At 49.4% G+C, this 17,034-nt stretch overlaps 1 protein-coding gene across 1 annotated transcript in view; it reads left to right on the top strand.

Moving 5' to 3' along the window:
- The first annotated feature begins 6,667 nt into the window (after positions 1 to 6,667).
- Positions 6,668 to 17,034, top strand: part of ST8SIA2 (ST8 alpha-N-acetyl-neuraminide alpha-2,8-sialyltransferase 2) — a 29,213-nt gene continuing 18,846 nt past the window's right edge. The window contains exon 1 of the mRNA XM_059482365.1: positions 6,668 to 6,765. Within this exon, the coding sequence (XP_059338348.1) occupies positions 6,668 to 6,765 (98 nt within the window). The remainder of the gene's footprint in view (positions 6,766 to 17,034) is intronic.

Below are 17,034 nucleotides of genomic sequence, written 5' to 3'. Positions count from 1 at the left end.
GCACATTTTGCAAATATTTCAATCAACATTTTTTCCAAAGCACCCTAAGAGGGTGAGGGAAAAGCAAGAGAGCCTTCCTGTACGTTTTTTCAGGTGTGCTCATCATTAAGGTGATAGATTTTTGAGTGGTTAACAGTGCTGTCTTGGATGGCCCAAAGGAGGGTTATAAAGATTTCTCCTTCTTTATCTATTCCTTTGTTGTCACTCTTTTACACCCTGACTTCTCACAGGTGGGAACAATCTGAAATCTCAAATTATTCTTGCAAGAAACCCCTTCTCACACCTTGCAGTGCCCATACACAGCTTGTTCCTTCATCCTACATGTGACATTGTTTATCCAAACTAGGTAGATTTACCCCCTCAACATGGCTGTAGAGAGTAATTGGTTTTCTGTCAGGTATAGAACAAGACTAATCAAACCTGTCAGTCTGAAACAGGTCAAAACTAGAGTCAAATATGACCTGTGCTTCAAGGGCCAAGAAATGCAGGAATACCGTGCTGGAGGTGCTGCAGAAACAAACCTTAAAGAAATGTCATGTCTTAGCAGCTTTAATCAGAGATAAAACACAAAATGTGAAATTCGCTGAGGTCTCCGTTTGGCATCTGAACCCTGCATCTGTTTATCAGCCACTTCAAATCTACAATTATAAGTGAGAATTACATATCACATTGGACTTATCTCAGGGGGATGTGTTGTTAGGTTCAAACCATTGCTGGTTGTGTGCAAAAAATGTGCATCTTTCATACACACAGAGAACATGGGCATCTTCTGAGTCACTGAAAATATGGCCTGGCTGGGTTAATTATTCCTCTGTGAGGTGGGGAAAAAGGGGTGAAGCATGGGGGTTAGGGTAGAAGCAGGGAACAGGGAGGAGTCCTGCGTCATTTCTGTTCCATGGCTGTCAGCACATGGTTTCTTTGTTCCTCTGGTGACCGTACAAGACAAACACTGCAAGTGCAAGTTTGAGGAAAAGGCTGGGACAGCTTGGATAGTGTGGAATGCCAGCACTGGGGTGTCATTTGGGCACTCACACCTGCTTGAGCTGTGGAGCTGTGCACAGGTCCATGGAGATGCAATTGTCCACGTTCTTCAAAGCTGAAACTCCTTTCTCTTCCTGCCTTCTGCCCTGAGCATCACAGTGGCTTCACACAGTGGGCAAAACACACCCAGGCTCACAACACCCTCAAAAAGAGGGGCCCCCATTATGTGTGTGTACATAAACACCCGTGCACACACAGCACTGCCACCCAGTGGCTTGCTGACCACAAAGGGAGGGCTGCAAACTTGGTTTAGGGTGGGCTTTTCTCCCCTAAATGCCATTAACATGGTGTACAAATTTAATACAAACACATAGCTCTGCCTTCCCAACCTGGAGGTGCCCAGCTTGGCAGGCACGCAGGGCCAGGCTGTGGGAGTGAGCCAGCTGTGCAGCTGCAGGTGGAAATATCAATTCCTTGGCATCAGGTTCAGGTAACAGGCAATTTGCAATTGTCACACATATTCTGCCTTTTCCCTTTTTCCTCCCTTTTCCGTTTTTTGTGTGTCAGTGGTTAATTGCAAGGGGGAGGACGGCAGACCTTATCTCTCCTGACTAGTGGTGGCAAAACTGAAAAATTGTTTTCATTACCAGGTGGAAGGCTTTTCACATGCAAATTATCGATATCATTGTGAATGTGGCATTTTTATTAATCCAAACCAGCTTATCTGACCAAAAAGAAAAGAAATATCATTCTTGTTTTATATCAAACATTTTGCTCTGACAACGGCGAGTCATATTTGATGAAATATTGCACGGATCGCACCATTTTTACAATTTAGTGCAAGAGAGAAAGAAATAAAAAGGACTAATGGATGGGGTGGAGTTTGGGGATTTTTTGATGGATTTGGGGTTGGGATTTTTTGGTTTTGCTCTTTTTATCTTTAAGACGCTTCTCCTAAATGCCAGTCAAGTGATGCAAGTTCACATAAACATTTTAACTTCTTTTCTTCAACATCAAAGAAACTGATCTGGTTTTATAGATGTATTTTTATCTCTCTATTGTGTGCACTTCCCCTTCAGACACTGGGAAAATAAGGTCACATTCCCTACTGAGTCCATCCTTTTCTATTGATTTTACTTTCTTAAAATCCTAATAGAGCTTGAAATTAATACCATTTAATTTTCTTTTCCCTTTCTTGTGACTCAACAAAGCTTTCTTATTGCTGCCACACAAGTCTGGGTACAAAGAAGACGACAGACTTGGCATCCTCCTTCCAATGGCCAAAATCCTTGAAAAGAGAAAATCAGGAGGGTTTTGGCTCTTTATCCAAGGATGTGAAGGCTCTCCTTGTCTAGAAAATGAGGAAAGGGATACTTCTTTACCCATATCAATAGGGAATGGTTCACAGAAAGTTATGGAGCCCTGTAATGTGGCAAAATTCAGGTTCACTGGCTTTAGGACAGGTCTAAATTCCTCTGCTTGGGCTGCAACTCAGTGCTCTCTGAGACAAACTGCTTGTCCTTCAGGAGCCAGGTGAATGCACTTCAGTAATGGACATAGCCACTTCAGGATCCAGCTGGAAACCACTTACCCAAGGGTAGATGAAGCCAGGTGAGGAGACTGGCAGCTCTGGAAGCTGCTGGGCTGCCACCAGCACCCTCCATCCATGAGCAGAGCTGCTGGGGTGGTGCTGTCCTATCCCTTGCTCAGCGTGGAGACCAGCAAGGGCATTCAGGAGAAGATGAAGGGCATCAAACCCACTGAATCAGCATCCTTCCCTCCTGCCAGTGAACCTGCTGGGGAGGAAAAGACACTTCATGGTCCCTGGGAGTCACCTCTCCTTCATGGGAGGGTTTTGCTGGCGAGAGCAGCGAGAGGCAGGTTGGGCGTCAGCAGTGACACGACGGAACACGACAACCCCGGCTAGCCCAGGCTCCTGTGCCCCCCTGTCACATCAGAGCAGTGCTCAGCTGTATAAAATGGGCTGTAAACTTTGCTCATTTTGGCTGACAGATACGATAAAGGTTATGTGTGCTTTACAGCATTACGAATTTGATGGAGAAAGGTCCCCTGAGACCTCTCCCTGCACCAGGTCCCAGCATTTGGCACAGCATAGCAGGGACCCCATGGGTCATGTTCCCTGCCCCTCCTGTGCTTGCTCAGGAGTCACCACCCACCTCAGTGATGCTTCTCACATAGATTAGAAGCATTTTAATTATGTATTATTTTTGCACTCTTTGTGTATCTGTGCCTTTCATACGCACATCTTAAATTCATCACCTCTCTGCCAGTTGTTTGTAAATGTCCCCAGGTGTTTAACTCTTATTCTCTGAATCCTCTGAGCTACTGCTGCTGAGTGTGGCTATTACATATTCCTGATATTTCTCAAAGGTCAAAAGAAAATGTAAAAATGCCATTTCTTTTCTCTTCTCCTTACAAAGCAGAAAATGCAATATTGTTCTGGTGTAGTTACTTTAGCTGCAATGCTAACATTTTATTTTTTTTTAAGTAGACCTTATTGTATTTACTGCAAATGTTCCGGATACAGAATTACTTCCTCAAATTATTAGGAACTAGAAGATATAATCAGCTTTTATTCGGTTTTAGAAGATATTACTCTACCACAACAGTCTATTTGCGACAGTTTGCTCTCATCTTCCTGCAACCCATCTTACAAATGAGACATAAAATTGAGGCTGTGGGTGCTTATGGACCCAATCCTGCAACATTTATGCACCTGTTTAAGCTGAATCATGTAAAGATTCATGGTGGATTGAATTTGCAGAATGACTAACACTTGAGGAACTATGGCAGTTGCTCCAAAGCAGTCTGCAGTTCTTCAGGATAATGAGCAATGCATGAAACTGGTGCATTATCAAGGGTGGGTTATCTGCTCCTCCCTCAAATCTGGCCAGGATGCTGTAAAGGATGGACTTGGGGTGAATGCAGAGTAAACTGTCCTCTCTGTAGTCAGTATTATTATATTAATTTCCTCTTATCACTGCAGTAAGACTCCTGACCGTGCAGAATTCAGCCCTCAGCAGTGCACCGAGATCTCGAGGTTTTCATCGCAGAGTCACACTTGGTGGTGTTACACAGCTTTGTTAATTGATTACAAAATAATTCTGCAAGCTGCACTGTTCCTGCATTTTCTATCCAGCTTGCTCCCTCCTCACCTCAAACTAGCTGCACTTCAAGGTCCTGGTCCCTGTGTCTGAAGCCCAATCAGCCAAAGAATGACCTTTTTTTTTGACCTACATGTTTCAGAGGAAGAAAGCAACAGATGACACCAAGTAGAGGATTCACAGAGCTCTTTGTGTGAGCCCCTAGCAATGGAGCTCTCCAGTGAAGGGCATCAAGCTTAACTCTCAGCTCACCCGACAAGGAGGATTTTTTTTCAATTTCATTTAATAGCAGCATTTCCATTGACTTACACAGGAGCAGAGCCAAATCCCAGCGTGTCTTTTAAGAAAAGCTACTCCTCAGCAGAAGCAGCATCTCAGCAGATAGGATGCCCTTGCCCCTGAGAGTCCTTGTCCAGGCAAACCAACTCCCACTGTGCACTGAATGACTCCCCCCTCTTATTCCTGAGCCTCCATCGAGATATCTCCTCTTGCACATTGACACTGTGATTGGCAACTGAAACACAAAGATCAGACAAAAGAGGCTGGAACACCACCTGGGATGGAGCTGAAAAAGATGCAGGAGCAGATATCTCCATCTGCATTCTGGAGGATGTGCAGGAGGAGAAGGCAGCTGCGGTGTGGTGCTCCCGAGTCACAGGGGACCGGTGCTGTGCCCGCTGCATCTCGGGAAACCCCAATGTCATCCCTGCAAGGTCACCTCAGAGCCTGTTCCTCATCCTCAGGCCAGTCACACTGCTGGGGAACTCCAGAGCAGGGTGAGCAAAAGGAGTCCAAGATGAATAAAACAGGAGGGAAATTGGGCTTTTCTCAGATTTACGCAGAAGGTAAATTATGGGGCTACTTATGCCACCTAAAATCACTTTTTCCCCAGGGTCCTGGATATGCTCCATTATGAAAGCTGTATACTGGAGTGTAAATTTGCCATATACACACTACAATATAATTGTACCAGACTCACCTGTGTCGTATTTTTTACCTATAAATGTAATGGTGATTTGTTTGTCTCCTCTTTCTACAAGAGTTTCAGAATCCCCAGGAAAGCATGTGGGCCATAACACGCTCGTTCCACCATTTAATCCAGATAAAAGAGAGAAGTCTTGTGCTGAGTGTGCCTCTCCATACAACACAGTGGTGTTAGCATCCCTGTACATATGGACAGCTTTATCCTGGTGCAAGGCACCTCGGCAGGAATCACACAACACTGACAGTGTACCACACTGTACTTCTGAATTGATGCAAAAAGCCGTGCACAGAAGGGAAAATGGCAGCTTTCCAAGTGGCCCCAGTTAATAGCTCTGTTTTGCTTAATGGTGCCTCCCATTCAGACTAAAGATGCTGTTTTAAATATGTAAGCAATTAGTATCTCTCGCTCTCAACACATCTGTGCTGCTTCTCTCTGCTGCATTATAAATCTATCGCGTGCCTCTCCAGCTCGGCAGTGCATATATCACCAGATATTCTGATTTTCAGCAACTTTCTGGTCTGAAAGAGTTGTGCTTGGATTTGGTGAGGCTGTGCCAGGCTGGCATTGCCTAAGCCTCTCTTCTCCCTGTCTGTCACTGGACTAACAGGGATATAGGGAAAGCACCTCTGGGTGGTTTTTTGCCGGTTCTTTGGTCCAGCCAGTACTTCTGTGTTTTCCCCGGCTTTCACACACTTTCTGTGTAGAAACTGCAGTTTTTTCTCTCCGTAACAAAACCCAAGGGCGCCTGTAGCCTGCAGGAGGATGTTTGCAGGGGTTGCAAGGTGGTTGAGATGCAGCCAAGCATCTCTGAAGCAGAACACCTACCTTGCAGTTTTGTTCTTAAATAAATTCTGCCCGCACAAACTCCAGCGGGATCCAGAGTCATGGCAGGACTAGCGCGGTTACGACGGTCAGTATTTATAGGAGCGCAAGAAATCATTGTTGCTAAAATAACAACTGATAGTAATAGAACCGGGTGTGATAAGTTATCCGGGGTTTTTTTGTTGTTGTTTTTAAGGAGGAGAAGGCACCGCGCGCGGGAGTTCCCGCTGTCTGATTTTATTACAGTTTTTTGTCCTTTCGCGGAGCAGCCGCCCCGCCTGCGCGGTGCCCACCCCCCCCTCCCCGGCCAGGAGCGACCCCGCCGCACCGCGCGGTGGGCGCAGGGGAGGAGACGGCGGAGCGGCGAGGGGCGCAGCCCGCTGCCAGGGGCTGGAGGGGCTGGAGAGGCTGACAGGGGCTGACAGGGGCTGACAGGAGCCGGCCGGGGCTGCGGGGGGCTCGCAGGGCGCGGCGGAGGCGGCGGCTCCCGCCTCAGCCCGGGCCGCGGTGAGGGACGCGCGGGCCGCGGCGCCGCGCCTCAAACTTTAGCGGCGGGGGGCGGCGGGGCCGAGCCCGCCCCGAGCGCCCCCTCCCCGCCCCTCCGCAGCCTCCCCGCGCCGGCGGGGCGGGCCGGGGGCGCCGAGGGGCGGAGCGGCCCCGCCGGGCGGCGGCGGCGCCGAGCCGGGACGCGGCGCCGGGCTCCGCACCCCGCGGAGCGGCGCGGAGCGGCCCAGCCCGGCCCAGCCCCGGAGCCATGCCGCTGCCGTGCCGGGGCTGGACGCTGGCGCTGCTCACGCTGCTCGTCGGTTTCCTCATCTTCGCCGATATCTCGGAGATCGAGGAGGAGAGCGGGTAAATCCCCCCGGCCCCGCGCGGGGAAGGGGCGCGGAGCGGTGCTGGGCACCGGGGAGGAGGCGGCGGCGGCGGCGGAGGAGGGGGCGGGCGCCCGGACAGTTTCTTTGTCTCCGGCTCTCCCGGGTTTCGCCGTGCCCAAGTGGGAACGGAGCGCGCTGCGCTCCCGCGCGGCTCCGCGGGGCCGGGGACAGCCCCGGGCGGGACCGGCCCGCCGGGCAGGACGGGGCTGGATGGGGCACGGGGCCGGGCAGGGCTGCGGGAGCAGGTACATCTCCCGCTAGAGACGCGGTGGTACCGGTCCGAGTAGGGATGCCGGAGCAGGTACCGGTCCCTTTAGGGATGCTGAGATACCTGTCCGGATAGGGATGCCGGAGCAGGTTACAGACACTGAGGTACCGGTCCGGGTGGGGATGCTGGAGCAGGTACCACTCCCTGTACAGACACTGAGGTACCGGTCCGGGCAGAGATGCTGGAGCAGGTACCACTCCCGTTAGAGATGTGGTAGAGCAGGTACCTCTCCTTTTAGAGAGGCTGAGGTACCGGTCCAGGGATGTTCTATCAGGTACAGGTCTGGGTAAGGATGCTGGAATGGGTACCAGTCTGATTAGAAATGTTGGAGCAGATCCTGGTCTGGGGAGAGGGATTTTGGCACGGGCACTGCTCAGGGGCTGATGGAGGGATGGAGCAGGTCCCTTAGTGGGATATTGGTGTGAGTGGTCTGCTGGACAGGGATGCTGGGGCAAATTGCAGCCCAGGGGGCTTAGGTGCCACTGCTGGTCCAGATGGGTGTGGTGGAGAGGGCACCAGCTGATGGGAGTGGTGGATAACGGAGCAGTCTGCAGGTGGATAAGGGACCAGTCTGTGGGACAGGAGGGATGGAGCAGGGATCAGTTGGGTGGGGGTGATGGAGCAGAGAGCTTAGCCCACTGGTGTGTCCCTGTGGGATGCATTAGGGGCTTCATGATCACCCCTCACTGATCACTGTCATGGTTGGTGTTTACCTGCAGGTGCCATGAATGGCAGGGGCTAAAGCAGCCCCTCAGTCTGAGGAGCAACACCCTTCCCACCCCATAAACCCCATCTCTGAGGTCTGCTTGGAAATTTAGGGTATAAGAGGAACAAATGCAAAGAGGAAGGTTTGCATTAACTTGAGGAACTTGCTACAGCAATGTGGAAAACCAAGTAATTTTAATAATGAGGTGTGCACTCGGGGGGCCCAAATGACACAAAGGTCCTTCTGTTTGGGACCAGCTGGCTTTGTCAGCTTTTACACTGAAACAAGCACCTTTATGAGATGATAAATGAAATGCAGTGATGTTTGTTTATTGTTTCATTGTTGTGTTATGCTGGGTGCCACGGGCAAGAAGTGCTTAAAGGTCACTAGCCTTGTCCAGAAACATCCAGCACCAGACTGTGGGTTACCAGGGTAGATGAATTGTTGCTCTGCAATGAGCTGGCACTATCTATATAATAATAAAGGAAATTAATATCTTCTGATACATCCTCCCCATTGGACAGGCTGCTCTGATCCCCTTGCTTTCTTCCCATCTCCTTTTCCGGCTTCTGTTCTTTCTTCTCTCTCCTCCCCTATCTGCTAAATCTACCCACTAGAACTTGCTGTGCCCTTATTGAAAATCTATTCTGTTTTGTTACTTACTTGTCCTGTTTTTCACCCTGGTTCATTAGGGATTCCCAGTATTGTGTATTTTTTCTCCCCTCTTTTCTATACATTGTATGGAAATTGGCTGTTTGCTGGCTGCTTATCTCCAAACCCTGGCATCTGAGTTTGTTGCTGTAGTTCCTCCAAGGAAGTTCTGCCAAGCTGTGCGGCGGCAGGGGCGGCAGCAGGGTCAGATGAGTTCTGTAGGAACAGCGAGCAGCTCGTCCCACACAGCCTCAGGAAGGGCAGGGCAGCAGGGACTGGCACAGGAGAGGAGCACCCTGCACCCAGGGGGTGAAGGAGGGTCCTGGGTCCCAAGCCCTGTGATGCACATCACCAAACCTTTCACAGGTCAGTGCCCACATCAGCTGTGCTTCCCATAGGGGATAAACAGAGCAAAGGTGGGACCCTGCTGCATTAATTATATATTATTTAATCATTAACTCGGACAAACTGAACCTTTCTCTTGCTTTGTCCTCTCCCACCCACTCTTGCCCATTGCATCTCTGGAGTGTTTAGGGTTTGGTGAGCTCCTGCGTCCCAAACACAGTAAGGGAAGCACAGAAGCCTGGCACAATGGGCACTCCATCCCTGCGTGCTGCACAAACGTACAGCACGTCACCCTGCCATGGTGCCAGGAAGGGTGAGCACAGTGCTCTGACCTGGCTGAAATGTATTGCTGTGGTGAGATGGAAAAGCAGAGTGCCTGGTCTGCAGCAGGTCGGGGGATGATAGAGGGTTTTCAACTGTGGGAGCCACATAATAGCAATTTTTATTAACAGGTCCTGTAGGTAAATGGAACTGTGTGACAGCAAAAGTGCACAGCAGTGTAGAGAAGAGACCCTTGCAAAGTTTTCCAGGAGCTCTCAGTGTGTCCAGGAGGGAGCAGCTCCTCTCTGTGAGAGGTTTGGGAGGTGCTGTACATTTGTGCAGCCTTCCAGCACATCGGGAATGTTTGGCTGTAGGATTGTGTGGCTCAGCATCCTCCTTCACACCCCCCAGACCACCCTTGCTGTGGTCAGTGCCCAGGGAAGGAAGGAGCTGCCCAGCTGTCCCCTGGCAGGCTGGTGGCACTGGGGGAAACACAGGCAGGTGTAACTCTTTTCTTCTTTTCCTTGGCATGGAAACACTCTCTAATTATTGTGAGGAGCGAACAGCTTGCCCACTTTTGCACGTACCCTGCCCCCTGCCTGTGATTTGGATTGTCTTTGGAAGAGCGTTCCTCGCACGGGTGGGAGTGGGGGGAACAGATTTCTCTCACCTGCAAACACTGAGAAATTTCAGAAAGAAAGCACAAAACGTTCGTTAGGTTAAAAGTAAGGGAGAATATAATACTACTAATTCTACAAAAGGACAAAAAGCCCAAAGCCATGCTGTTTCTCTGGACAATAAGTTTCCCGGTCGCAGGTGAAGATAGGAGCCGAGGGCAGCTGGAGCTGCTCTGCCTGTCACAGGCTTCTGAGAAAGATGTTTGTGCCTTAAGCAGTCCCATCTCACTCCTCTAGACATCCTTAGACCGCCTCCCCCAGCCGGGCGATGCTGAAACAAAGAGGTGTTGGGGCAAGGATGAGAATTCAGCAGTTTCTCGCTCCTGATGCTGCGTCGCTCTTGCTTGGCCCGTTCCTCCCATCCCTGTGCGGGTTTTCCCCGTGCTACATCCTTGTCACTGGCTGGACGTGTCACCTACGGCTGTGTGGCGGGGCTGTGGGATGCTGTGGGATGCTGTGGGATGCAGGCGGGATGCTGGTGGGATGCAGGCGGGATTCAGGCGGGATGCTGGCGGGCAGGGACACGCTGGCCGGTGTGTGCTGCTCCGTGAGGTATTGCTGTGCTGAGCGGTCTGGGCACTTTGTTTCCGAGCAGGCAGCTGGTTCCGGGCTGCTGAACTTTTCCTGCAGCCCGGTGGCGCCTGCGTTTCCATGCAGCGCTCCCGCTCTTTGTTTGGCTGGCAGGGAACAAAAGACGCGCTCCGTGTGCCTTGGGGAGCGCGGATGGCATCGCAGCCATTCCTCCATCCGCGCCGGGATGGGGCAGCGCCGCACACCTGGCCCCGCAGAGCAAAACAAAGGATTTGGCATCCACTGGGGTCACTATTGTCGCTGGTGAGGAGGAGAATTCCGCTCCGGTTTAAGGGGACTCTCTTTGTTAGTGTGCGCCTGCTGTTGCAGTTCTGCAGGGGTCCGGCTGTGTCCTGGTTGTCTGTAGAGGGAGCTGGTGACCCGCTGCCACCAGGTGACTTCTCGAATTAGCGTCTGAGCCATCTTAGTGAGCACTTGACACTTGGTCTTAATACGAGCCAACCTTTTCCCTGCTAGCCCAGACCACACGCCTTTCCATCCTGATTACAGGAGGAATTATGTTCTGCTCGCTCCGAGTGACGGATGGGAGTCTCTGATATTGCTGGCCTGCCTGACTGGGAGCTTGTCAGTAAATTGCCACTTTTTCCTCATGTGCCCTTTTCTAACACCTGCCTTTATAAGGCTCAGGAAGAGATTTTGTGTCCTTTATGGAGGGTTTGTGTCCTTTACGCACTTGCTGTGAGCAGGCTGCAGTCGTGACATTTCTTGTCAGGGTTGGTCCATGGTGTATAAATGTCCTGCTTGCATCTTCCAGGCTGTGATTCACTGCACCCAGCCCAGAGTTAGTTTAAGACTTGCCTTCCACCAGAAAGTTTTGCTGGAGAAAGTGCTGCATTCTACCAACAAGTGCTTTTGTGCCCTCACACAGTGGGGAACAATTATCCAGGTTGGGCTGGAGGAGGAATAGCTCTGGGCAGGATAGGAGCTCATAGACATCCTGGAAGTGTTCATGTGTATGGAGCCAGAGGAGAGCTTTGTGCTCCTTGGGCATGGCAGGGCTCTAATAAAAGCTCCGTGACACATCAGGCTGGAAAATAAAAGCAATGTTGGAGCACTGATTTGAGTAAGGAAATACTCAGGGCAGGCTTTGATTGCAGCTCTTGTGACAAGAACCTGAAGTACAAGCAGCCGGTTCCAGGCTGGCTGCAGAGCTCCCTCTCCTCCCTCTCCTCTCCCTCACCTCCTGCCACAAAAACACCTCCAAACCCCTGTGCTCCTGCCTGGAGCAGGCTTGGGAAATGAATGTCCACACTAAGCTGAGCTCTGAGGGAATGCTGGAATAGTGGAGGGCTGGGATCAGCAGGATGGAAAGCACTTGCAGACCCCCAAGTGAAACAAAAAGGAAAAGCCAAAAGTGCTAAGGGATTTCCAGTCAGTTGAAAAGTTACTCCTCAGCCCAGCATTGGTTGTCAGCAGCTTACAAGACCCCCAAAGAGGAAATTTCTGACCTTGCTGGTGAGGAGAGCTGTGGTAGGAGCATGCAAATCACCAGCCAGCCTTTCTCGGATGCCCTATTGCTGTAGCCAGGCCAGTTCATGCAACCAGAGCAATGGAGACAATAAAGCAGTTCCCAGGTTTCCTTTTTGCCCAGGTGAGCTTTTTGGGTGGGCTTCACATTTCCTTTTTGCCCAGGTGGGCTTTTTGTGTCCCACCTCTGACCCTGCAAGTGCAGAATTGCAGTTGGGAGTGCAGAGGAAGCCTTTCTGTCCCACAGAGAACACGGAGCTGTGAGTGCTGGCTCACTTAGGGAGGGTTTGCTGAATGACTTCAGAGACTCAGCCTCCTCTGGGACCAGGGCCAGCAGTGACACAGCAGATCCTGCTGCTGCCACCACCCCTCCCAGCCTTTCCCAGGCATCTCCAGCCCTCCCAGCCTTCCCCCAGCACGGATGGACTCAAGGGGTTGCTTTTCTTTCACGTGGCAGATGGGCTTTTGATCTTCCAGGAAAAGCATTTAGCAGCAGTGCCTTTATCTTTCCTTGGGCTTGCAGGCTGTCCTAATGATAAGATGAGGAAATGGCCTTAACTGGCACCAGAGGAGCTTTAGATTGGATTGTAGGAAAAAGTTCTTCACTGAGAGGTCTGACAAGCAATTGGCACAGGCTGCCCAGGGAAGTGGTAGAGTATTTTATATATATATATATATATATATATATATATATATATATATATATATATATATATATATGATCCCTGGATGTATTTAAAATATGTGTAGATGTGGCTCTTAGGACATGGTTTCATGCTGGACTTTGTGGTCTTGGGATGACTGTCGGACTCAGTGATCTTAAAGGATATTTTTAATCTGTATGATTCTGTGATTCTGCAGGTATTTTGCTTTTTCATCCTTGAGAATAGCACTGCTGAAATACATCAGGCACAGTTCCTGTAAAAACCAGTTGTTCCAAAACCAAACTAAAATTGGACTACTTCAAATTGCCTCCCACATTTGTTTCCCCTGGGCCTGGGTCATCCTCAGCAGCAAGAAATAAGCCCAAAGTACAAGATTAGACAATAATTATTTTGCTGTTTCTCTGGCTTCCATCCCCAGTGGCATCAGGAAACAAGCAAGTTCCCTGGCAAAGTAAATTCACTGGAGGTGCAGAGTTTTAGATGTCCTTCAACAAACACCACTGCAGAGCAGACAGGTGTCAGCTTCAGTCCCTTGCAATGCAATAGGAAAAGAAAGAAAAAAGAAAGAGGAAAAAAAAGGAGAGTATCTTTACAGCTCCTTTTTCTTCACATTTCCGCTGTAAATCCTTGTGATGGCTGGCAGCAGCCTTGATGGTGGTGGTGGCCTTGGGAGATGAATCTTCATCAACAGCAGCAGAATTGGCTCTGATTGGGAAGTGCAAGGGCTGATCCAAGGAAATGGGCACAGCACTGCTGAAAGCTGCCAGAGCAGTGCAGTGGTGTGGGGTGAGAGTTCTTTCCAAACTTAGGGCTGAATACTTCTTGCCATTGCAGACCAGGCCTTGTTATTGCATGCAGAAACACCCTGGGACTGTCCCAAACAAGCACAAACCCCAGCCCAGGCTTGCTGTCTTTGTGCTGAGCACTTTGTCCTTCCCATGCAGTGCTCCTCATGGACAGGGCTGCCTTGAAAAGCACATTTTGTCCCAGTTTTGGGGTGCTCTCTCAAGGCATCCTCAGCTGCAGGTATCACCCATGTGTCTGGCAGTAAGGAATTCAATGATGGTTCTTACAGCCAGGCTTTGCCAGCACCCTCAGGGATATCAGCCAGCTCTTGGCCAGCAGCTACAACAGTGGCCATGTTTCTCCTGCAAAGTTAAACATCCTCATGAGGCATCTCCAGCACCTTTTCAGACACCCAGAAACACACTCAACTGGCAAACAGCAGCTGCTCAGTGGTTAATTAAACTTCTTACTGCTGCCTAAGTTTCCATGGGAGCTTTGTGAGCAGGGGTGGTGAGAGGAGGTCCAGCTCTGAAACCACCATGGACTGTTCAGTAGTTGGCAGCTCAGCATTTTGATCTGGGATCTACATCACTGTGAAGTTCCTGGCATGGCCCAGTTGCTGGTTGTGGGGTGCAGCTCTCACCCAAGCACTCCCAGCCCGCTCTGTGTAGGCACCAGATGTTATTTATGTTATTTTGGGGATGCTCATACAGAAGAGCTGCCCCAGGAGGGTGTCTCTGCTCAGGAGAGGTCCCTCAGCATCTGCATCAACAGGGAAAGAAGAAACCCCTGAGACCTTCAGTATTCCAGAGCACTGGGAAAAGGGATGAGAGGGGTGTGGGAGGATGAGCCCAAGGGCCCCCAGCCCCACATGAGAATGTTTCATGTTGTACCATCTCCCAGGGTATGTGGCACCCAAGATGCTGCAGAAGCCATCAGGAGTTCTGGTTTCTGGGGCATGGATGCTCAGGGTGACAGGTTCTGCTGCAAGCCTGATGCTCTGCTGTTTGTGCTCCTGAGAGCTCTGCTCTGTTAGCAGGAAAAATGATCTCAGGACAAATGGATGGTGTAGACATGTTTTGTAAGCAGGGAGGCTTTTGTCTCAGCTATTTTCTAGATCTTGTCTGAACTTTTTTTTACCTTCTCCCTTCCAGAAGGAAAAAAACAGAGAAAGAAAGTAAATTACACAAACATATATGAAATACAGAAACACCCTGCCCAGTCCTAAGCCCCTCTGGATGTTTTTTGCCTGTTTCAAATGTCTGTTTCTTTGCTAGCTGTTTCATTAACACAGCCAGAGAAAAAGAGCTGATGCCAGGAATAATGTTTTAAAGATGAGGAAGAGAATAAGGTCCTGCCAGTATGCAGGATGGGGAGGGGAGAAGTGTCTGCCTTTAGAACAGTGATAAAACAAGAACATCTTGAAGTGATTGAGTCAGGCCATGCTGATGTTGTGGCAAATGCATGTGACAGATGACACTCCACAGGTGAAAGAGACAATTTTGTGGCTCAGGAGAAGCTCATACTGGGTTGGGCCCTGAGCTGAAGGCAGGGACAGGGGTTTCAGCATGTTTCTGAAAGCCATAATACAGGCACACTTTCCCAAATGTGATTGTATGACTTTGCTAGAACTAAGCTTGGAACACTAAAAGTAGCACCTGATATTTAGGAAATTTTTGACACTTGGGCTGCCAAGCTGTGACAATATAATCAAGTGAGATTTTTTAAACACATGGAAGTGTGATTTCAAATATCTCATCAAGAGTTATTGCAGGATCTTCTCTCCTAAAAGACAGCTGCTTTGGAAATATCTTTCCAATTAATCCCTTGCTTGCCTGGGGAGTGTGGGTGCCACAGCTACCACCCAGCAATGACCACTTCTCTCCATCACAGTCTCCTCCACATCCCAGGGTGAGAGAGACTCCAAAACAACTGGTAAAATAGCACAGGAATGGCCTGCAAGTGTCTGATGTGCCAGCTCCCCCAGTATTCAATGGGATGGGTTGCAGGAAGGGGAGATGATGCTGGAGTCTGGAAGAGCAGCATTCCTGGAGGGGAACAGTGCCAGGAAAGTGCGCGAAATATAAAATACAAAATAGGTACAGACTGCCTTAATGGGCACAGTCTGCAGCCATCTCAGGAGACTGCTGGCTGCTTTTTGGGCCGGTGAAATCTTTGCAGATCAATTCCTGTGGCCCTCTGGGCCCTCTCACCCAGCAAGAGCCATATCCAGCATTTCCAAGAGGACAGGTCTGCTGGAAGCTCACAGTGCCTGCTCCTGGCTTGTGGAACTCGTTTTTTGGTGTTAAGGGCCAAGCCACTTCACCCCCAGTGTCCCAGCTGTAAAACAAGGATCATAAAATGCACCTAACATAAAAGCAGGTTGTGAAAACCTAATTAGTAGGTGTTAGTCTTTTGAACCCCTCAGATAAAAATTGTGGCACTCTGAACTCTCCTCCTGGGGAATTCAGGTGGATAAATTCAGTTTAATAATCCTCCAAGGGACTATTATCTTTTATATGGAGGAGGGAGAAGAGGAGGACTTGGGTTGCCCAAAGAAGAGGCAGGGGTTTTGTTCCACCAGGAATGAGCTCCACAAATGTGGTGAAATGCAGGAGGGTTGAAATGAGATGATCCTTAAGGTCCTTTCCAAACCCAAATAATTCTGTGAGCTATGAAATGTAGTTGGGTGTGGCTGAAATTTCCAGTTATAGTTCCTGTTTTTCATGCCCACTTCCCATGTGTAAGGCCTGCCACAAATGCTGGGGGGAGCAGGACTTGGGGGTGGGCATTGTAAAACAGCCATGGAAAACCCAATTTCTAGTTAGTGAGCCTGGGAACGTGGACATGTGGAGGCTGCTGGTGTAGATCTGCTCTCCCAACCAGGCTCTGTGACCTACTTGTTCAGTCAAAGCAGCTTTGAGTTCACGTGTCCAAGCGGCTCCAAGCGAGACCAAACTCACCTAGCAACAATTAAGAGAAGCATTTAAGAAGCAGGAAACGATGAAAAGGGAATTAAAAACCCCGAAACAGGCCCATTCACAGGGGGTGAATAGAAGGGTCTTTGCATACCTGATTTTGTCACAAATTATTCATCCAGGAAAATTAGGACCTGAACCATATGACAATTTTTCTTTGACATCCTCTGATATATGAATCAGTGTCACTTTAGATCTGAGCACAGAACGTTTTGACCTATATAATATCCTAGATAGTGGCAATGCAGCTTGAAAATCTCAGAGAAAATGAGAAAAGATGGCATAAGTCAGTAAGATGGCATTAGCACATATAGATGCAACTTATCACTGGAAAACATCCCAACAGAAGCCCAAAGAAAAATGTTTTGTAAATAATAGGATTAGGAAGCAGGTTGGTACTTTGTGGAGCTGGCTATACAATGAAACTGATAACAACTAGATTAATAAGGCAATTCAGTCCAAACACAGTGTAGCACTAGAAAGCTTTTCAAAATCAATGCTATCTGTGCTATTTTAATCGAGGTTGGTCTTTGCCTTTTGAAGCAAAGAGATTTGAAACTCCAGGTCAGGGAGGTGGAATAAAATGGACTGGGGTTTTTTTGGTTTTTTTTGTTGTGCTTTGTTTGGGGTTTTTTTGACATGTGCTTCCTAATTAGTACCCTCCATTTCTGAATGTTTTCCTCCTCCCAGGAGGGGAAAATGAGGGTATACAGGGGTGCTGGCTTGCCTGTGTTGGCAGTGAAGTGTGGCAGAACTTGGAGAATACTGTGCTTGGCTCAGTTTCAGTGTTTTGGGCAGCTGGTTTGTCTGGCTGGGACCCACCAGTGGGCTGGGCAGGGTAGCTGGAAGGG

The sequence above is a fragment of the Ammospiza nelsoni genome, chromosome 14 (genome assembly GCF_027579445.1).
Source record: "Ammospiza nelsoni isolate bAmmNel1 chromosome 14, bAmmNel1.pri, whole genome shotgun sequence".
Lineage (NCBI taxonomy): Eukaryota > Metazoa > Chordata > Aves > Passeriformes > Passerellidae > Ammospiza > Ammospiza nelsoni.
Note: the sequence above shows the minus strand (reverse complement) of the source record. Positions and strands in the feature narration are given on the sequence as shown.